We start from the raw sequence: 21,414 nt of genomic DNA, 5'->3' as shown, positions 1-21,414 counted from the left end.
TGAACGCAGTGAAAAGTTCTGAGGCCGTAATTTTAATACTTTATAAAACTTCCAGCATTTAGGCTTGGTTATGTAAATGCTGTCATTCTTAATTATGACACTGCAGTATTGCCATCCCTGGATATCAAAGATGTATTAGTTCCATCAGGAGCACAAGCTATAGTCCGTATTCATTTCTTGAGCAATTTAGCGGGCTTTATAGGATAAATGGGTGATTTAATTTTTTTTTTTTTTTTAAGGGAAAAGAAAGTGTGAGGATTTCTGGGGGACGTAGCTCCTCGTTTCAGATGCCCTGAAATGAACGGTTTCTGGACGTTTTACAGTGCGTTAACAAAACGGCAGTGCTGTACACCTATGAGAAGTCCAAAGTGAATGAAAACTTTGGATTGTTCAGGGGCTGATAGGGGTTTTTTTTTTTGTTTGGTTTTTATTTGTGTGCCTCTATTCTAAAAGTTACCACCTGCGAAGTTGATTTATTGGAAGAATGCTGTTGCGTACTTTACTATTACTATAAGAAGTTCTTAGCACCTGGCCTTTAAAGACATTGAAGCATATTCCTTTTTTGCTGATACTACTGAGAATTCATAGTTTTGAGTATAAATGCAAACATTTGCTTGGGTTTCCTAAATTTGAGATTTCGGATTGAAACCTAAATCTCGAAATGTAATTCCTGAGGCTGGACCGCCAAAGGAGTTCTTTGTGTATAGAATTAAAATCAATCATCTGACGGTAAAATTAACGTATTAATCTTCCCAAACATAAGGCATCTAAAAGGTCAGATGAGGGTTTCTCTGTTTGTCTTTACTCTTTCAGCATCATTTGCTCCTTGCCATGAAGCTGTAAAGCTCCTCCCCTGCCCATAGTGCGTTCAGATGAACACACAGCGATCCTAATGGTGGGAGTCGATTAAAACTCTGCATGGCAAATTAGTACGTTCCTTAAAGTTTGAGTTTTGATTGGCCTTATCTTAGGCTGTACGCTTCTATTGCCTGCCAGCAGGATTGACACTGTCTTACGTGTGCATTTAATATTCTGCCTGTTGGCCGGGGTCATTTTCCCTTTCCCAAACTTTATTAAATGGCGCTTATTAAAAGGCGGGTGGAAAGTGAAGGCGTAAGTTCAGGCTCTTGTTATGCGAAAATTAAATCTTTAGTACACTATTATGCTTTTATTCATGACAGTTCCTATGCAAGCAGGGTCAAGAAATAACATGTCAGTGAAGCACACAAATATTTGCACATTCCTCTTTCAGTGTGAAGTAGAACGCAATATTTAATTTGTAGCATTGTGCAATATTATTGCTACAGCTAAGTGTCCAGTGATTTTTATAAATCCTTTTATTCAGGGTTTTGTAATAGTGTGGAAAGGTTTTTGTGTGGCTTAAACTTGGCATGGAAACGGCCTCTGTGTCTAATGTATTTTGAACTAAATTAAAAAATTGTTCTCAAGTTACTCATATTTCTCTTAAGTTCTTACAATTTGCCTTACTTAGCCAGAGCAGTTCCTAAAAAAAAAACACAGTCTAATAACCTAAACCAGTGATTTTTAACTTATGATTTGTGGCCTCCTGTAGGTGTAGGTTCGTTATACAGATTATATGCACGCTTTTGTACATCTTACCTGGAAATCTTAGGAGAGAATTTTGTGGTGTTTCTTAATGAATGATTTTTACTAAGTGATGTGAACAGAATTCAAATTTTTTTTATTGGGCCTGTATGTTTAAAAATGCAAAAATTTATCGGGTCTTTAACAAATACCTGCAGCAGTGCACTGAATTTCGATGGTTCAGTGTTGCGGAAAGACCATTTGGGTATTGTGCCAAATAAGATTAAATAATGAAACAGATAAGAAAGGAAGTTTTTTGAGTTATATACGCTTGTTTTGAAGCAGAGTTGTAAGCGGTCTATATAAGATCCTGCATCTTCAATATCAGGATCAGTGGGTTTGAACAGTATATCCTAACTTTAAAAGTATATAAATCCTTTTATTTTTTGGTGTCTCGTTGAAATTAAGGTAGTTTCCCTAATGTCACTGGTTGACTGTCTTAAAACAATTCTGGGAACTAAATTTCGAGTGTTTGTGTGAGGACGTGTCAAAGTGAATTACTGCAAAGTAATTATAGCTATGTGGGATTAATTACTCGATAGCTAAATGAAAAACCATATTTCTCTAAGCTTTTAATAATATAAAACTGTGATTTATTTTGATATTGAAGGAAGAATACGCTGTAGCATAAATATGTTTATTTTTACCTCTGTACATAAGGTATATACACCCAATCATCACATGACAAATGCATAGTACAGAATATCCCTATGGAATTGCAGCCTTCCTGCTGGATTAGAGGAGAGAGAATTCCCGTGTGGCTTGGTGCTGTTAGAGTCATTCTTCTCCTGATTTTGCTTTAATTTCTCTCCCTAGCGCTGAGATGAAAATATTAGGCTTTCTTTTGTTTTATTTCTAAGATACAAACCAAACAAAAATAAGGTTTTTAAACTCTTCGCTTGCTCCGGGCTCCCTCCTTCCCCTCGCCGCTGGCACAAACCGCTGTCCCCGACTCTGCGCCTCCCGTTATTCCACTTAACAGCTTTCATCTCTGTGGGATTTTTCTTTTAAAGCTTTGGTGTTTCTTATAACTAAATTGGAAGCCCGGGTGAAAAATATTGAAAGCTAAGTCTGTGCCAAATTTTAGAGCTGGGTTTGTGCGCTGATAGTGCTTAATTGAATCCTTTTCCCTAACTTTATCTGATGGTTATGTAGTGCATGTACTGTTCTGTCCTTAAAAGGAACTGTGAAATAACATCATTGAGCTATAAAAGGTTTGGGGAGTCTGTCTGCATCAAATTTCTTCAGCTTCAGAAAAGAAACAAAAAGGATTTCCAACCTTTTCCAAACTCCTGGTGTCAGCAATGTGGAGTCTGGTAGTTAAGCTTGGTTCTTTCTGGTTTGGGTGGTGTAGCGAGTAATAAATGTAATTAAGGTATAATTTGGCTTTAGGATACCCTCAACTGAGAATACAATTTATTTTTTTTTCCCAATAACCCATTTAATCAGGGTGCTGTGCATCTCGACTAAGCAGAACTTGGTCTTGCAATTTGAACGTAGCTAGGTGTTGGCCCCCTTTAAAAATACTTAATTTTTTTGGTTGTGTCAGGGTCCCAGGTAACCTCAGACGTTGCTGTCGGCTTTGCTGTCAGAATAAACACGCCCAAATTGGTTGAGAAAGTTGAGACAGTGCGGGCTGCCAAACCTTAATTACCCAAGCTCCTCCGGGTTGTGTTCCAAAGACTTTGCCACCCTGATGACGAGCTCCTGCCCTTCTGTTCCTGGCGGGCGGCTGCAAAGGTAAAAAGGCAATTTTGGCCGGGCGGGTTCGCTGGGGGAGGCGTCTCCCAGGGATGCTCAACTGATGGACCCCAACTCTAACAACTCCAAAACGACTGGTAGGACGTCACGATGTTGAGCTGGGCACTAAGAGGTTGCAAATGAGGAAAATCAGCTCGTTCTCCTTGGTAGGGCAGAGGGATGGCTTATTTTCTGAAAAGGATCTTCAGTCGTTATTTTACCCTTGGCCTCTAACCTTGTGATTAATGTAGAAATAACATAGATAAGTACCCACGTTAACATACTAATGAGTTGCCTGCCTTGAGTGATTTGTTGTGGCATCTAACTGCTTCTTCTCTTCCTTCCTTTTTGTCACCCTGCAGTGTTCTGTGCCAAGGTCTTTGTGGCTAGGCTGCTCCAACCTGGTAGAGAGCATGTGCGCACTGAGATGCCTGCAGAGCATGCCCAGTGTCAGATGTCTCCAGGTGCCTTTCTTCTTTCTTGTTGTAAATGTTATGCGTATGCTGTTGAACATTTGTTTAAACTCTCAGGACTCTTGTTTAATCAAACTGTTAAGTCTGCTAAATGTTTTTTGTGCATCCTTTTCTGAAATCTTCTACTTAACTGCATTCTAGGAGTGAATCTTAAGAGGGCTTTCTGTACAGTAGGCTCTTGCGGGGGGGGGGGGGGGTGGCGAGCTTTTGTGTTTTATTGCCTGTTTACTGAAGTTGTGATATAAGTAGCATAGTTGTGCATGTTGCCTGCTACGTTTTGCTTTCTCATTTAATTTAAAACAAAAATAACGAGCTTTGCCATTTCTTTTAAATTGCAATGAACTGACTGGCCTGTAATATTTGTGTGATTTAATTCAGAGAGGATAAGCTTTTTATTTTCTACTGAGCGGGAACCTGGTTATAGCCTTACCTTACAGTCGTTGCGCATGTTTGAATGCAGAATAGTTAGCATGGAGTCCTGGAGCTCGTTGGGTTACTCTGTCAACTCAGTTTCTTAACTTTTAAAAAGTGAAGAACAAGGGATGGGGGGCTTACTCTGCATAGAAGACCACTGAATCTCGAGTTCTCTGTTGTTTTTCTTCTAGTAAAGCTGTTGAAGCTGAGCCTGCGTAATTTATAGATGGGGGAACTGCTGCTCTTTCTTCACTGGTTTGGGAGGGATTGAAAAGGATAAAAAGGGAGATTTTGATACCAGTTAACAATTTTGAACTGCCGGGATATTTACCTTGGAAAGAAAATGCAGAACACGGGTAGTAACTGTGCGGCACTTCCTACAGTGTTTCTGAATGTAACCTTTTTAGCAGAACATAACTATTATTTAATAGTAGTATCTTTTATAACATAATAGCGTTATTCAGTGGTTCAGTCTTTCATGTGTACGAAACGAATACTTAAAAGAAATTGCTTTTGTGAATGAAAACTTAACACGAATGGAGATTTGTTTGCAGTCAGTCCATTGGAGTTCAGACACTGGATAACGCCAATGTCTTGCCTTAAGAGAGTAACCGCCTGTTTCAAAACTTCTCTTGCCCGCAGAATGTGGCCGCTTGAGTTCCAGCAAATTTGAGTTTCAGAATTAAAAATGTCTTCAAAATTTCTGTTAAAATACAAACATGTGTTTCTGTTTGAATGCTTTCTGTTTCCGATTTTGCAACACTATTCAAAGGGCTGGGGGGGGGAACCCCCGTGACCAAGACAGAAATATAGACGGACAATCCAATTTTCCAGAAATTGCCACTACCTCGTGGCTAAATAATGGTTGCAGTAGATGCTTATAGTCATGGCAAGGCAAAGTCACAGAGGTTTGCTGTCTGTCTTGGGAATATTTACAAGCTAGTTTTAATGTAAGATCTTCCTGCTCTCTTTGCCTGATCCTCAGCGTTCACCCCCTCACTGGAAAAGTAAAACAAAACTTTTTTTCAGTGAGAATTCTGAATGTTTTTCTCCTTGGACCTAACTTGTCAGTGGCCAAAGAGCGTGTTAGAATTTTGCATCAAGCGATCGTAGTTGTTTTTAAGATGGATGGTGATGTTGAGGGTAGTTTGGGTGGAGCGTGGTGGGATGGGCCGGGAATCGTTTCAAGGCTTGTTAATGAACCCTGGCGAGGGACGTGAGCAGGGAGCTGGAAACAACTGCTGCTTTGCTGGCACGAGGCTGTTCTTTGGTGCAGCCCTGGTTGCAATCCTACACTTTCTTGCTTAAGTTTTTTACCTTCTCTCTGCCAGGCTTTTGAATTTGCGACTTATGCCTAACTGTATTTAACAGTTTGAGAACTATTTCAGCAAAAGGAGCAGTTGTGCAGTTAATAATTGTCTTTTAAATGGTAGGTGTAGGTCTTGGCTTCATGGGCTACAGGCCTCGGGGAGGGCTGGCTGCTGGACCCCCACGCAGGGAATTCCGAAAAGACTCGTCGGGCTAGGAGTTTCCTTAAGAAGCTCAGGTTCCCTGCTGCAGGCAAGGCGAGCAGCTCTGACATACCTGGTTTGGGAATTGCAAGGACTCCTTAATGACGAATCTGAGAACTTTACGACTGCCCCAAGTTTCTTATAAATCAGCTCTTTGGAAATTTCTCATCAGTTAGTACATCATGGCAAATGAAATGTTGTTTGGTTTTTTTTTTTTTCCCCAACTGAACTTCTTATTAAAACAATATTACAAACAGCAAAATCTACATATTCAATTGAAACAATAGTGAACCTGTTTCTTGTGAACGCTTTTTTTTCTTTCTGTTACGGTATCTGTCATTAGGTACTTAGTAGTTAACAGTAAACTGAAACAGTGAGCACTCAGACCAGGCTGAGCCGTAGGTTAATTGATGCAGAATACATTGTGTTACAAACTTCTGTTGGTAATACTGATTGCAGGATAAAATACAAAACAGTTTGTTCGTGAACGTACTGCTTTATACAGCAGAGTTCTGGAAACCTGTTATCACACAGATGAAGTGTCATATATAATTAAAACCCATAGCTAATGCAGCTGTTATGTCAGAATGTGTCACTGAAAAATTTCTCAAACCTGTATTGTTTTCCGCAATTGTTACAGATCTGTCAGCTTTCATAAAAACCACGTTTGAAGTACTACCCATTAATTTGTGTAGGCTTTTTGCTCCATGTAGCTGTAGCAATTTAACAATCCCAGAACATTTTTAACTGTATGATAGTTACGGCTAATAGGTTAACAAATTTTAGTAATAGTAAAGCACTTGCAAGGACAACCGCGTTCTTCAGGCTGGTGGGATTGCTTTGAAGCTTTGGGGAGGTCAGGGTTTGGAGAGAACAAATTTTGTGTCTCCAGCCTGTGAGGGATTTCACCAGGGTGTTTGGCCCCTCTGCGTGTTGCTTTTCTGCTGGCTGCGCCCTCCTGGTGGGTGGTGTAGAGAATAAGAGGGGTAACTGTCCTGAGCAGACACCCGTGGGGCACGCTGCTTGGTAAGGTGTAGAAAGAGCTTTGTTGATTTAAATTTTGTTCCAAAATAAAGGTGCTTTTTTTAAAAAAAAAAAAAAAAAAAAAAAAAAAAAAAATCTGATTTTTGTAGAAGTGCAACCAGGAGTAAGAGGTTTTGAATCTTTTAGAAGCATCTGTGGGAGATACTTTTAAAAAAAAAAAAAAAAGAAGCTTCTCCTTTCAGGCGTGTGACTCAGTGATGCCCGAAGGGGAATGTGGAAGTGAAAGTGGCACCAGCTGCTTTTCCCCGTTTTGTATTTTTGGTACCATGACTTGCCCTTCATTGTTTCCTGAGCTATAAGCCCACATGTAAAAACAGGTGGGGCATATGTACCAGGAGATCTTTCTTCTGTAGCACACATTCAATTAGCGTCATGATGATTAATAGGAAGTTTAAGAAGGGAAATACAGAAGGCCTTCAGTGATTCACAGAAGTTATCTGGGAGCTGTATCGGTGTGTATTCTATGTCTAGAGTAATCAGTGAATGGACCAGAAAGGCAGGGTGGGGGAAATCTGGAGCCTTGTAGAATTTCTTCAGGAGGCTCTTGTTCAGTCTTAGGGCTTTTTCAAACGTTTAGGCTTCAAGAATAATCTACCATCAGTCTAAAAGAAGAAAGCAGAGATTAGATTTACTCTTGCCTTTCCACCGTGTTGTTAGCAATCATAAAACCTAATTAGGCTCTTCTGAAATCAAGCTGTAACATTTAAGCCACTGATGCCAGCGAATTTGAGGTAGTGTTCCAATTCTCCACAATTAGTCTGGCTTTTGTATTCTGTGCTTTTTCTCAAGCCGTAAAATACCTTCATAGCTCCTGTAGTTTACTGCAGAAATACTTACTTTCTGCAGTCCGTGAGCTGTTAGTGAGTGGAGAAAAGAAAGAGATCGTTTATTAAAAAATATTTCCATTTGTGATACTTGAAAGTTTACTCTCATCTATTCTGATTTTCAGCATAATTAATGTTATTTGGAAATAAAGTCCTTGACACTTACTATCACTTGTTATTGTTGTATTGAAAAATATAGGTTGAAAGCCAGTTCATAATACTTGAAACTACTATAGATTCTGAGGCCTCATTTTTAACTACTTAATTATCTTTAATAATGTTTTTGTACCAAGGAGCTTACCATTATGCACACACTTGGATTCAAATAGCTAGTGTTTTCATCCTCTCTCTGATATGGATTTGACTGCAAGATTAAAAGCATACTGGTCTCTTATTTAGGTCTTTAGACAAACTGGTTCCATTACCAGTTGTGTAACGCAGCCCTATGGGTGCATCACCTTCCGTAGCTTCATCCTCGTGAAGCGTCGCGGTGGTTTTGAAAATATTTTGTCACGCTGATTTGGGAAATAGCTCTAGCAGCGCTGTCACGCAAAGAGAAATGTCCAGGGTTCTCAGTCCTGTGAGTAAACATCTCCAGTGTGAATTAAAGACTAATCATTAAACAGCAGAAGATAAGCACTCAGACGTCGCTTTGAATTATTGCATAATGTAGCATGTGGTGAAATAATGCTTTGGTATAAATTATTAGAGAGATGTAATGAAATTAACCTACTAACCAAGTACTGCTCAACTGACTCTTTCTTCCGTGTGTTCACTTACGCTTTTCCTTGACTTTTTTTAGAGACCATCGTATCTCTATTCTTGTATCGTATCTTCTTGCTTATTTAGACCCCACCAATTTGTTGGGGCTTTTTTCTGCACCTTTCCGTTTATTGTCCGTAACATTTTCAGCTTAATTGTATGTAAAGTCCCGCTCTTCCTTTTATGTTCACGCGTGGGATGTGTAGCTTGGAAGCTTTACCAGAGCACTGATTCGCTACAGGAACAATGAAATTCTCGCTTCCAGTGTGAGAAGTCGGCTTGTTCCTCCAGAGGTCAGGTCTTACAATTCACGTAGCGGCTTTTTCAGGCTCAGAGCTGCCCTGACTCCTCCCAGCCCACTCACCCAGTGCTCCGTAGGCGATAGCGTGCTTCACTTTACCTGTCCTTTATCCTTGACTTCTGCACAGTGGGATGTCCAGCTCCAGAGATTTTCCTTGATCTGCATTTTCATTCTTACACCACGTGTCCTGGTGATGGACAAGCAGTAGGAAGGTGACATTGACTTAGTTCTTGCCGGTGTCATTCCTGCTTATAGATTAAGACAGGAGTGTATTGATTTACTCTCCGTAACTGGAAGCTGTCTTCACAAAAGTGCGGTCCTAAAAAGCCTTCTGAATTGGCCAGTTCATAATTTATTACTGTTCAGAAGAACTGACTATTTGCCAGTGGCAAGTGGAGTTCTGGAGCATTAGGGTTGTAATATTTATTCCTTACAATAGCGTTCCCTGCGGAGGAAGTTATTTGTTAGCACTAAGGAATCTCGGTGCTATCACAGCTGAGCTGAGGCGCAAAGGAGGAAGTTTATCTTTCTATTTATTGATAAGATACGATTTAGCATTCACTTGCTTAAGCTTCTGTTTGTTATTCTTGACTAATTTTGAGCTTTGGTTGGTTGATATTTCTATTTAGATACCAGAAGGAAGTACAACAGAAACTATAGTTGGAAAAAATTGTGTTCGAAAGCTGAGAATTCTGATTTATTGACATGAAAACTTCATCGTCCTTTTTTCACAGCACAAATTCGGACACAGACATGATGCGGTCTTCTTAAAAGACAGTGAGCGTAGTAGATGCACTCTGCTAAAACCTTTTCCTATGGTGCATGAAATCACAGATCGGAAAATGATGAAAAGCCTGTCGCTGTGTAGTCCGCATCCTTTTGAAAATGTTATTCTTCTGTGCAGCTGTTAAAATGAGTTGTCATAGCCAGGCAACTGCTTTGCTTTTTCTGTTAGGTTTGAAGTAATTTACAAATACTACTTTGACATGTTTTCTGTTTTTTTGCCTCAAAACAGAGGGACCGTTAACAATTTCTTTTTGGAAACAGGCCAACAGGTCCATTAGAAAGAAGAGCATATTTGATTCCTTTTCTTTAAAGGAACAGAATGTTCTCTCCAACATCTGAAATATTTGTGCTTGTCCCTCTATTTTAAACAGACTTCTTTCTGAGGCAGAAAGCTTTAAAACTAAGGGTAAGTCTTGTAGAAGCAATTAAAGATGCCCATGCAGTAGGGCTCTTGCCATTTTGTGCCATGAGATGGCCTGGATTTCCCGGTCTATGGATCCGGTGGAAGAAGGTCCACTTCTCCCTCTGTTCCTCAGCAGCTTCCCAGTATTGTTGTTTCTTCTGGCTGAAGCTGGAGCCTCCTCTCAAAATTAATAGCCGTGTGCATTTTGTTTTCAGCAGTTTCTCGTAATAAGTTTTTTCTTTTTATTTTTTCTAGTTCTTAGTATGTGTTGCAGACCCTGAGGACTGACGTGACAGCCCAGTTGGGTGTTAGTTGCATGTATTGCAAGTGCTTTGCAAAGGGTCACGTTGCATTTTACCCCCTTCCCTCCCCCCCTCTCCCCCCTCCGGCTCCTTGTGCTCCAGTGCCCGGCCATCCTGGTGGTCTCTGCCAGACCACATTCCAGTATCCCGGTGTGTTTCTTGTAGTGGAGTGCCCGGAACTGGGGCTCCCCAAGAGCCAGGTACGTCTCTGGCTGCACTCTCTTACGGTGACAGCAGCTTCTGGTGGGGCTTCCTGGTGGTGTGGCCGTGGCTCGTCGTTAGGTCTAGGCACCGATAGGATAAGTAAAGGTAAAACGCAGGGATTGTTGTTTTTCTAGGCATGATTTATTGTCTGAAGGAAAGTGTTACGATAAGCCTTTTTTCAGTCATCCTTTGTGTAGCCGAGTGCTTTCAGTTTTATGACTTTAATTATTAACTAAGCCTGTTTTTTCTTAGGGTCAAGAGGAGAGCCCTTCTCTTTATTGGGTCAATTCATACTGTTTATTTTTGAGTAGAAGAGGGTGTTTACTTACTAGATGACTTTAAACTTCAGCCAGTGAGCTAGTATTGAGCTACAAACCAGAGCTCTTCTCTGGTTTCCTTAGCTGAGGAGCAGAAGCGTGTTCCCTGATGTCAGAAGGCTAGCAAATGCAGTAAATATCTGTAAGTTTTCCTTCCCGGTTTTCCCCAGACGCGCCGCACATCAGTCACTTGTAGCTGACTCTGGCTTCTGCTGCAGGGGTCCGGCTTCGCAGGAAAGTGCTTTGCAGGTTGGGGTCATCTGCAGTGGCCTCTCCGCAGGGGCTGTTTGAGGGCTGCCAACCTCTAACCTGTCTTTCTTGTGGGTAAAGGGTTTGGCTGGTGTAGGCAACTTAATACATAACGAGTGCTTTTTATGGACTTTGTTGATTTTAGAGAGCACTCAGGATTGTACACTTCATCCCCAAACTTGCTTGAGCAGAAGAGTGATTTTTTTTCAGGAGCCTGGTTCTCTTTCTGAACAGCTTTCCACCTCTGGCTGCTAGTTGGTGGGCAGTTCTCTCACCTTTGTCTTTACTTCAGAAGTTGCCGGTATTCAAAAGTTAGTAATTTACTTAATCAATAGTCTTTATGACAGAGATTAGGAGGAAGTGGTGATATGACTCCCTCTTGAGATATGTCACTAAGCCGCTGTCTGCTGCAGAAGGGACTTCCGAATGTAGAAAACGTAACATGAGCTTGGAGATCCGGTCCATATTCCTTTGGGTGACTTGCTCGCCTGCCTTGTGCTAGTGTTTCTCTCTTGTACCATTTAGAGATCACAATCTATCATCTCTCAGACCGGGAGGGATGTGTCCCTAAGGAGGCAAGTACATTTCTTCCTGATGGATTCATGTATCAACGCAAGATACTAGACCTTGCGTTGGTAAATCCGGACTTGTTGCTTAGACCCGCAACAGATGAGCGTTATTTCAAACATAAATTTATTTTCCTCAGAAAAGCAAACACAGTCACACTAAGCTTAATATATTTCATGCATAGTGGGCAGGAGCTGTTATCCCTGATACCTCTTGCGATGCATCTGCAGAAAACTACATCTTTGAGTGGAGAGATGTTGTTGGACGTACCTTCGTGTGTGTGCTTTCTCAGTCGCCTTTGGAAAAGAGGATTTTTTTTGCTGTCGGATCCTGTTACGGTGCCAAGAAATTTGCTAGGTAACGTGCCTTGCTCTCTGCCTGCCTTCTAGTAGTGCCACGGCTGCGCTGGGAGGGAATGCAGTCTGTCTCAGGAGAGGAGCAGGAAATGCAAGGCAGTCTATCCCAGGTATTTTTGATCTGGTCCTCTTCCTTGCAGGTGTTTGGTCGATTTCCCAGGGAAGAATTTTCAACCAAACAGAAAAATATAATCAAATATTTCCCACTAAGGTTGAAATTACATTTCTGCAGTGTCCTCGCACAGCACTGTCAGACTTCTCATTAGAAACATCACCAGTAGGAGGATCGCATCCCTCGCTTGTGGGGAGTTAAGCAGCAATCTTGGTACCAGTGTTAGTAATGATTTTGCTGATATTAATGGTCCCACTCTAAGAATAATCGTCATAAGGACATGTATTCTTTCAGCGTGAAAAGTTCCTGGGGCGCTTAGCAGTCAGGCCGTTCCTAGGTTTCCTGATGAGTTGTTCTGTAGGTCTTCAAGGCTGTGGCAAATGAGAGTCTTCACATTAGTGGTTTGGTTTTTGTCATCCCTTGAAATGGTGGCAGAATCCAAATAAATCAAAGGAGGCGTCGGAGTGAAGAGAGGACAGCTGTCTACAAACCCACCAGCAGGACTGAGCGTATCTTGCCAGTGCCCATCTGTCAGGTATGGAAGAAGTGGTACGGCAGAGAAGGAATTACAACCAAAACCTTTTACTTCTTTGCATAATATTTCTGTGCCAAAATAGTCATGTTTGCAAAGCCCCGCTACAGAAAGGCACAGCTTGGTCTCCCAGTGCTTTGGGCAAGTGGATTTTACAGATCCTTCGGAAGTTTGAGTTGCCTTTGTTGCCCCAGAGAAATAATATAAAAATAAATCAGCTTCATCCCAACCTTCTCACTTACTTTGAGAGTATTGAATTCCGTTCAGGGACATTGCACCGGTGGTTTTAGAAACTCTCAGCTGTTGAAGCTGAACTCTTTGCTTTTTAATTCTTACATGATTTTGGCATTCCTCAAGTTCACACACAATTTTTGATGCAATTATTTAGCCAGGCTTTAGGGATGATCCAAACTACACTTCTGACCTGGGGTTTTTTGCATCCATTCCACCTTTTTATATTTTTTTTGAATAAGTAAACTGCTAAATATTTACTATAAAGTGTATGAAAGCAAACATCTTTTGGCATGTCTGTGGACACTTCAGCTGGTTTTCCTTGCACATTATAACTGATAAATGCCGAACGTCGTTGTACTAAATGGATTAGGCCCATTAGAATTTAAATTTGATAGAAAATACAAAAAAAATCTAAATTAAATTTTTTAAAAAATTACTAATGAATGAAACGACTTTAAAGTTCTCTCTCTCTGGGTGACTCGGCAGCTAATAATTAAAAGCCCTACTTGAAAAAAATCACTTAAACAAGGATCAAGTGAAGATGTCTCTAAAGTTGTATATACGGTTGCAGAATTTGAATGCACGCTTGAACTTTGAAAATCAGAGTGTCTGCTTTTGAAGATCCTTGAACCAGAGAATTTATTCAAGGCATATAATACTGAAAAAATATTTACCATAATGTTGCAGGGATGCACGTACAGTTCTGTACACTTGAGGTCGGGTTGTTAGAGCAAATGTAGTCTGAAAGTCTTAAGCTTATATGTAAGTACGTGTTGTTGGGGAAAAATGATTAGAATTAGGCTAAATGCCTTTGAATTCAGTACCTGAATAGTAAAAAAGTAGGATGCCTGCTGCTAAGTGATTGTCATCGCTCTACTGTAGAGGCTTTTATGTTGTCCTGCAGTATCTATTAAATTCTTTTTGAGCCCTGCTAACTTCAAAGTGGTCCTTCAGCGGATAGATGTTCAGAGGGAGAAGAACCGTACAGCGGTTTTCCTGTTGAAGTGACATCAAAGCCCAGCTGCCTTCAGGAAGCGAGGAGCTGGTCGCTGGCACGCCGCGGTGGTCGCAGCTTGGGTTTCAAGGCTTCGTTGCACGATACGTTGGTCTCAGCTGTCCCCTGCCTTTGCCATCCGCTGCCCCGTGCCACCTTTCGTTTACGCCACTACGAGATGGTGTGCTGTAACGTAAAGCCAGGCACTGACGCGGTACAGATTAAAAATAATCTTCCACAAAGAGGAACCCGAGACATTGAGCAACTGTTCCTCCCGCTCTCAAATCCTTTTCTGGAGAGTATTATAACGATGTACTTCTATTAATCAACTGTATCTTGAAGTCACAGGGGGAGAAGTGGTGCTGGCCTTACAGGTCAGGAGCTTTTAGACATCCATTATATAAACCATGTGAAATCTAAATTATGCAATTGCACATTCCTTTTAATACCTAGATAAAACCAGCGCTCGAATGCAGAGTGTCTGGCTAACCCCAGGCAAAGCCGAGTGTGTATTTGAAAAAAAAAATCATTTGGGTATTTTTTCCACATTGTGTATTCCTGAAGGGTTCTTTCTTCAGCTGAAGTTAGTCTGCAGCCTTCTTTGAGTTAAGGTTTTTTTTTTTTTCGCCAGGTTTTTGGTTGCTTGGATATCGGCAATTGGAAAAACACAAAATTGAAATTGTGTATAAACAAAAGATTGTGTTTCGGACAATTAATGAGTGATTAGGATTTCCTGAATAGTTGACATGGATTGATATGGTTTCACGAGTTGCCAAATCTGGAATATGTTGCCCTACATCTTTGGAGGAGAAAAATGGACTTACAACAGCATGGGAGTCTCTTGAAGTAGCTGACTGGTCTTAGGCTTTAGTTTTATTGAATATTTTGTTGTGGTGGATTATTTTTCTGTATTTCGTGTGCAAATATCATCTGTTTTGCAAAAGACAAAATAGTTGAGGGATACTGCAATTTTATTATTTTGGATTTCTCAGTGTTTTTTGAATCACCTTTTTATAACTTTTACAAAAAATGTTCGTATAGAAGTCTTCAAAATCTGGTTAAATTTTTGCTGATCCTTGCGGAAGAGTGAAAACTAAAGAATGAGAAGAAATTTTGATGTAGTTCTGGTGGCAAGAAGGGATGTAGAGAAAGGAAGTAGAGATGAAGAAGAAAGACGTAGAGAAAGAAGTGCCAGAATTCTTAGAAAAATTAGAGAAAATACATATGCATGCTTGGAGGAAAGTATTGAATGTTTAATTGAAGCTTAAAACTTCTTTTTGTTCTCCAGTCCTAGTGTATTAGTATTTAATGCCAGGGAATTTGTGGCTGTGGGCTTGTAATCGTTTGGACTCGCTTATTTTTAAATGATTCTTCAGTTATGTGTGCTTTGATACGTGGTGTTTGTTGCTCAGCCACTTTTCTTAAGCTGGAAGTACTTCCATTTTATTGGTTTGCTCAAGGATTAAAGGGCTGCAGATCTTTCCTAGATCTTAGGGGAGGAAAAAGGTAACGAGCGCCAGTGGATGTGTTCAGCAGTGGTGCGTATGAGGAAAAAAAAGGCTTAATGATCTGGATCTTTAACTGGCTGCAGCCTCGGTTATTTTTGATGCCCATAAGTGTCCTGTCGCTCAGGGACGTTACAGCTTTGTAGACGCTTTGGTGCTGAGGGTTGTGCTTGTCTGCTGGCCGGCACGTCGAGGCAACTAATTTTGGATAGAGCTGGTTTCACGTGGAACCAGCAGCAGAGATCTGAACCTAAATTCCCTCTGGGAATCTAGGAATAACCCATGAAGTAGTTTAACTTTGCACCAGGCAGCCAATGTAGTTAATCTTAACACAGGCCAATTTATTTTTGATGAATCTGAAGTCATCTAATTACTGGCTTAGCCTAAAATTTGCTTCGGAGATGTTGCTTACCCTCCCTTTAATCTGAAATACTGTTAACGGGCTTTTGAATTGTGTAGGGGGAAGTGGAGTGTTTTCCGCCTCGTTTACCCATGCAGAGGAAAACGTAGGACTTCCAGGGCGAAGTGTCATTTGAATTTTGCCGTGCACCTGGCTCGGGGCGTCCACGCAGTGCGAAGAAACGCTTTTGGTGACGATACTCCGCTTGGGCTCCTTGGCTTGTAGGAGGCACGTCAAGCTGGTTGGGGGCTTTGGAACGGGAGCGCTAAGGCAGAAATAGTGCCTCGTAGGGGTGCATCAGTTGGCTCCGAAATGTCTCGGCTGCTTCTGGAGTCCCTGAAATCGGCTGCTGGCTGTGTGCTGAAACTCCCTGGCTTAAAGTCGTTCCGATGGATGGACTAACGGGAGCAGTCAGCAGGGAAATGCAACTTTTGAAATAGTTTGTTTTCCTTTTTCCAAGTCCTATAAATGAATAGATGAGTGAAGCTGAAGAGGTATCTTTGCATCTGCTCTGGAAGGAAGAAAAGTTGTTATAATGTTGAGCCAGTATTTTACCTTCAGGTTTTCGTTTGTGATCTTTTTTTCATATGGGAAATAAAAGCTAAAGGGGCTCTTTACTAGACATTAGGAAAGTTTCTAAGGTAGTAGATACTACTTCACGTTGCCATTATACCAAAAAAAAAAAAAAGCTTGACATAGCTAATCCTCCTAACTGCCTAACAAAATCCAGTTATTTAGGGTAGCTTTTGGTATAGTTGTAGATGCAAATGGTCTGAATAAATCTGTAATGTGGGATGAGCGTCTGCGATGCAGCGGGAGCTCTGAAAATTGTTGCGTTTTCTTCAGTAGTTTCAAAGAGTTCGCTATGTAGGTAACACCACTTGAAGTTTCCCTGAAGTCTTAAATGTACTGAGGAAAAACTGTTTTACTTCGTGATGGATGGAGATTAGAAGTGCAGATAGGTTCTGCCTAAGCAGGTTTATTTGGAAAATTAGTTAGATGAAGCTTTAGCGATATTGGTAGTGCAAAACCAGTAATAGTAATTGTAGCTGAGAACTTGAGGTAATGTTTCTTAATTAAAAAAAAAAAAAAAAAAAGGAAAAAAGAAAATCAGTACCTTGCTCCTAGTGTCCGCGAACCTTTCTACACCCAGTTTGTCATAGCTGTATTTCTGATGCAAACATTTTACCGTTATAATTACTATTTGCAGATGGAGAGGATTTCTCTTTTGGGGTATTCGTACTCTAGAGTTGCGCAAGTTAATTCAGAGATGGTTCAGGACAGTGATCGCAACCGTTTGCAGTGATATCAATGATAAGCCTGGTGCTAAGCTTTATTAATAAGCTTTAATATACTATTTAAATATTGAGATTTTTCTGCTCTGGCCAGAAGTGTGGCTTGCTGATGGACTGCACGCATACCGCATCTGCCAAGAAAGCTGAGCGACCGGGTAGTTAAAGGCACGAACTGAGACAGCTGAAAACCAAGCAACGCTTGTAAGCTGAAGGTGTAATTAAACCTCCTGTCAGGCTGGGAAAGGCCTGCCGAGTCCAGCTGGTTAGAAAATAAAGCCAGTTTTCATCTGAAGGCAAACAAGATCAATGAGCCTCCGGTGGGGCAGTGCAGGGGGACTTGCTGCCTGCCCCTTACTGCTGGATGCTCTTTTACAACCTCAGTATTTTTATTTTTTTTAATTATTATTATTGATTCAGGTTTTGGTTTGGTTGGTTGTTGTTTTTTTTTTTTTTTTAGCTCCCAGCTTGAGGGGAGCAAGTAGGCACTGTGGAAAATGTTACAGCAAGGCTTAACGCGGTCCCCGACCACACCTTGCCTAACCGAATTTAAAACGGCAATTGCCATTTTTATTTAGTAAGCTGAGTCTGCGTAAAACCTGGTGCTTTCACTTTTATGGGGCAGGTGGAGAGAAAGTGATTTTTAAAAAAAATAAAAAAATATATATATATTTGGGGCAGTGTAAATATCTATATTCAGCAAAATAGTTTGCATGATGTGCAAATCCTTCATGCTTCGGTGCTGGGAATGGTGCAGGGATGAGTCATCAAATTGCTACAATTACACAATTCGGTACTCGTCGTCCTTGTAAATACGACATATTAATATAGGATGGATACAGGCAGTTTCTTGATTACTGACTCTTTACTCCAGACACTCGGAAAATTGAATGACGAGTTGGGGTGTGTTGGAAACAGTTACGCAGGGAATATGTTAGGCATGATCCCGCGGTACCTGTTGAGGTCAGCCCTCGCCTAAAAAGTAATAACCTACTGCGTATTTACAAAAAAAAGCCCCAACCACGGAGAACTTAAATAGACTGATGGAACAAAAGCATCCTCCCCATCTAATTTTAGAAACTCTACCTGCTGCTGAAAACACGGGGTGTCTCTTGGGACTGTAATAATTGTATTTTTTTTTTCCTAGCGATGTCTGTTTGCCCAGTGGGAATACAGGCGTGCTGGAAGATAGCTGGTAACTCGGGCAAAAGCAGCACTTTTTTTTTTTTTATTATTTCTTGTTACATCCTAAATCGACTCCTAGTTTAACCAGTGAATAATTTTATTTTTTTTCTTTATCCTAATCTTGATGAGAATCTGTACTGCACTATTTCTGAAGTTCTAAAAGCCAGCAGGGTGATTTGCTGTCATGGTCCGTCCTTCATCAGCAGTTGTGCTTCGCAGGTTGGGGTATGAATTACCAAATTAACTGCTCCGCTGGGTAATTTGAGACTGCAGTTTGTGCCTACAACTGCCTATGAAAAGGATGTGCCGTCACCAAAAGCTCTGCGGTGGAGTCGGAGCCCTTCTTTAGAGCTTCGTGGAATTGGATCAGAATAGTAATTCTCAACTTCCCATTGTTTTCATGTATAGTATCATTTTCAAAGCAAGTTACGTAGCTTAGTCCTCTGCGGACTCGGCCCACGCTGGTCTGACTTCTGAGGTTAACGTCATGTTAAGTCAGACATACTGAATATTAAGAGACAGGTGGTTACGTATTTACCGAAGACCGGCAAATTAATTTTGTAATGAGGTTAAGGTGAAGACTGGTATTTTAAAAACAAAGTTAAAGTAGTGGTGCTAATTGCCAGTCATCCAAGCATTAGCGATTAAACAAGACACCCTGTTTGCCACCTGCTTGTATTCTCTCGAACCTGCAAATATAAGTGTTCTGTAACATTTCGGTGAAGAACGACTTGAGATTTTTTTGTTCTCTGAGCGGAGAGACAGGAGCAGGCAACTGGTGGTTTTGGGGGATTTACTGATCCGGACAAAACTTCCTTAAAAGTAGGCCCTTGAGAGGTGTCAAACTGGGTACGTAAAACCATTAGGTATCTTTTAAAAACATGACATTTACAACTTGCGGTCAATCTACGGTGTTTGCTTTTAGAGGCTTTAAACACAAACTGGATAACTGTCTGCTGGTACTAAATTTACCCTGTCTTCCTGTAAACTTCTTGGTGGTTAGTCAGAGGCCAAATAAAAAAGCTGCCTTATTTTCAGGACGAGGGTTTTTTTTCTAATTTTGCCTTCAGCTGTTAGATCTTGGTAGACTCTTTTAATATTTCAAGTATATTTTTGTTGGAACTTCCAGCAGTAACTCTGCTAAAATAAAACCCGGCAACTGGGAGAAGAGCTAGCTAGGTAAGAAATGAAGCGTTTTAAGCTTAATTTGTGCAGATCCCTAGTGCTTACATAAATAGTTTCATTTAAGCTGAACCAAGCAGTTACCAGTATAGATGTCATGCATAGACATGTCCATGGTCAGCAGAGTTAACTTTCAAGTTAGAATCGTAGAATATCTCAAGTTGGCAGGAACGCGTGAGGATCATCGGGTGCAGCTCCCTGCTTGTCGCAGGACTACCTAAAATTAAGTCAAGTTTAACTTGATGAACCTTGGAGCTTTGTTTTCAAAGTGCTTTATAGTGACTGTGGACAGCAGATCGAGTTTATCTTCCATCACGTGTTTTCAGAAACCCTTTATTTGGAAAATCATTTGGCCACGGGCTCTATTTTGTATTTTTCTCGAGGGAAATTTTTTTTTTTTCCCCATAAAGGTATGACTTGATTATTTCACTAAATTAAGAAAAAAAAACAACCTTATTTTATCTCGTTATGTAATTACTGGAGAAATATTGCAAGGAACCATTTTCTATAGGCAACCCGAGCGAGGTCAGACCCGTAGCTGGAGGCGTGTTGTTGCTGGTGATGTCTTCTCTGTTGAAGCCAAGCATCTTTATTGCCCAGATTTAAATAACTGTCCGTACTTTTTTATGCTTACTCCTTTGATACAGGAATCTTTTATGTCGTTCCCTCCATACATAGCCCCTATCTATGCTTCCGAAGGAAATGTTTGAAGCGATGAGTCTTCGGAGTGGTTGGGATAAGCAGGCTTTGTCACTGACCACCTGTTTCTGACCTGGCTTTCGGAAACGCTCTGGTGGTTTTGCATTTCTTTGCAGGCTGGTGCATACGGATTTTGAGGGGTGCGATGAGTAAGGGATTCGGTCCTTTCTTTGAGAAGAGCTGATTCGCATCTTGTGCAGTTTCAAGTTAGTGGCTCTCCAGCTTCATTTAGTGTTTGTGCTACAGTATATTTATGTTAGAAGTCTCTCAGTAGTTAAAAGGAGAAAATGCCCTCCTGTCCCTGATCAAGTATCAAGATATTGTTAATAAACGCTGTTTAACAGGTTCCTGGATTAGAAAACGGTGACCATTACATCCGAAGGAGAGGCTTGCATTCATTTTGAAATACTTTAAACCATTTGGGGTTTTCTAGCTATATTAAAAGCAGGAAGCCATGAGGGACACATGCTCATTGCTTTTAGATAGTAAAGATGGTTACCCAAGCTCTCTGCCTTCCTGATGTGGTCCAGCTGTCGCTTGGGATGGTGGATTCCTCTCCTCCTCTGGCTGAATCTGTAATTAATACCTTCAGCAGCCCTTGCGCTGGCAGAGCTGGTTTCGGAAGGCAGTTAGAGCGTACAGAGCTCCAGCTTAACCTGCTGTGTGTGACTTCAAGATATCCAAGTATGTATTAGTTATTTTTTATCGTTTCTTCAACTTCTCTAAAGTCAGATGTAGATGCGATTTGTTAAAGGAGATCAGAGCCTGTTTAGCTGAACTGTTTTGCTTATTTTGTAATTTTAACCAAAACTTCCTGCTATCTTTTACAGTGAGTGGGAATTTTGTCAAAAATTACATTTTAAAGACTTAGGTTGGTCTTCAACGCAGGTCAGAATTATTGGTATAGTCTCAAGGGCAGTGGGAAACAGAAGTTCTTGTTTTCTATCACTTTCCCTTTCATTATAGCTGAAAACGTAGTAATTGAAGGCTGCTATTCTGTTTCTCACGGTAACACAGCTATTGCCTAGTTTTGGCCATCCATCCTTTGCATCCTGTGAACCCATTCTTTGGAAGGGAAAAGCTTCTCATCGAAGGAACTTAGCAGTGTTGTCTGCGCCTTGCTAGGTGCTACTGCTGCTACTTGTGTGTCTTGTCCCAGTTCCCAGGATTACTGCTATCGCTCTGTAATTGCTCTCCCGATACTGGAACTAAAACTGGGTTAAAGAACAAAGCTGCACCATGCTGTTTCTCTTCAGAGTCAATTAAGTGACTAAAGGCACTCCCAAGTCCCGAAGCACGGAGCAAACCCAAGCGTTACCTGCCTGTAGCTACCGCAAATCTGGTAGAAATCTGGTTAGCCCATACAGGTTTGATAGATTTCTGCTAGAAAAGATGCAGCTTTTTTTTTTTTTTTTTTTTTT

General features: G+C 40.9%; 1 protein-coding gene across 4 annotated transcripts in view; it reads left to right on the top strand.

Moving 5' to 3' along the window:
- Positions 1 to 21,414, top strand: part of FBXW11 (F-box and WD repeat domain containing 11) — a 75,979-nt gene that overhangs the window by 13,358 nt on the left and 41,207 nt on the right. The window contains exons 3-4 of one of the 4 annotated variants that reach the window (XM_054216889.1): positions 3,155 to 3,345; positions 3,708 to 3,809. The exons of 2 other annotated variants lie outside the window; for them this stretch is intronic. In XM_054216889.1, coding sequence (XP_054072864.1) covers positions 3,759 to 3,809 — 51 coding nt within the window. In that variant the 5' untranslated portion in view covers positions 3,155 to 3,345; positions 3,708 to 3,758. The remainder of the gene's footprint in view (positions 1 to 3,154; positions 3,346 to 3,707; positions 3,810 to 21,414) is intronic. One more of the 4 variants, XM_054216888.1, reaches the window with a different exon arrangement.

This window comes from Rissa tridactyla, chromosome 11, assembly GCF_028500815.1.
Source record: "Rissa tridactyla isolate bRisTri1 chromosome 11, bRisTri1.patW.cur.20221130, whole genome shotgun sequence".
In the NCBI taxonomy this organism is placed as follows: domain Eukaryota; kingdom Metazoa; phylum Chordata; class Aves; order Charadriiformes; family Laridae; genus Rissa; species Rissa tridactyla.
The sequence above is the reverse complement of the archived record's forward strand: the minus strand, read 5'-3'. Positions and strand labels throughout refer to the sequence as shown.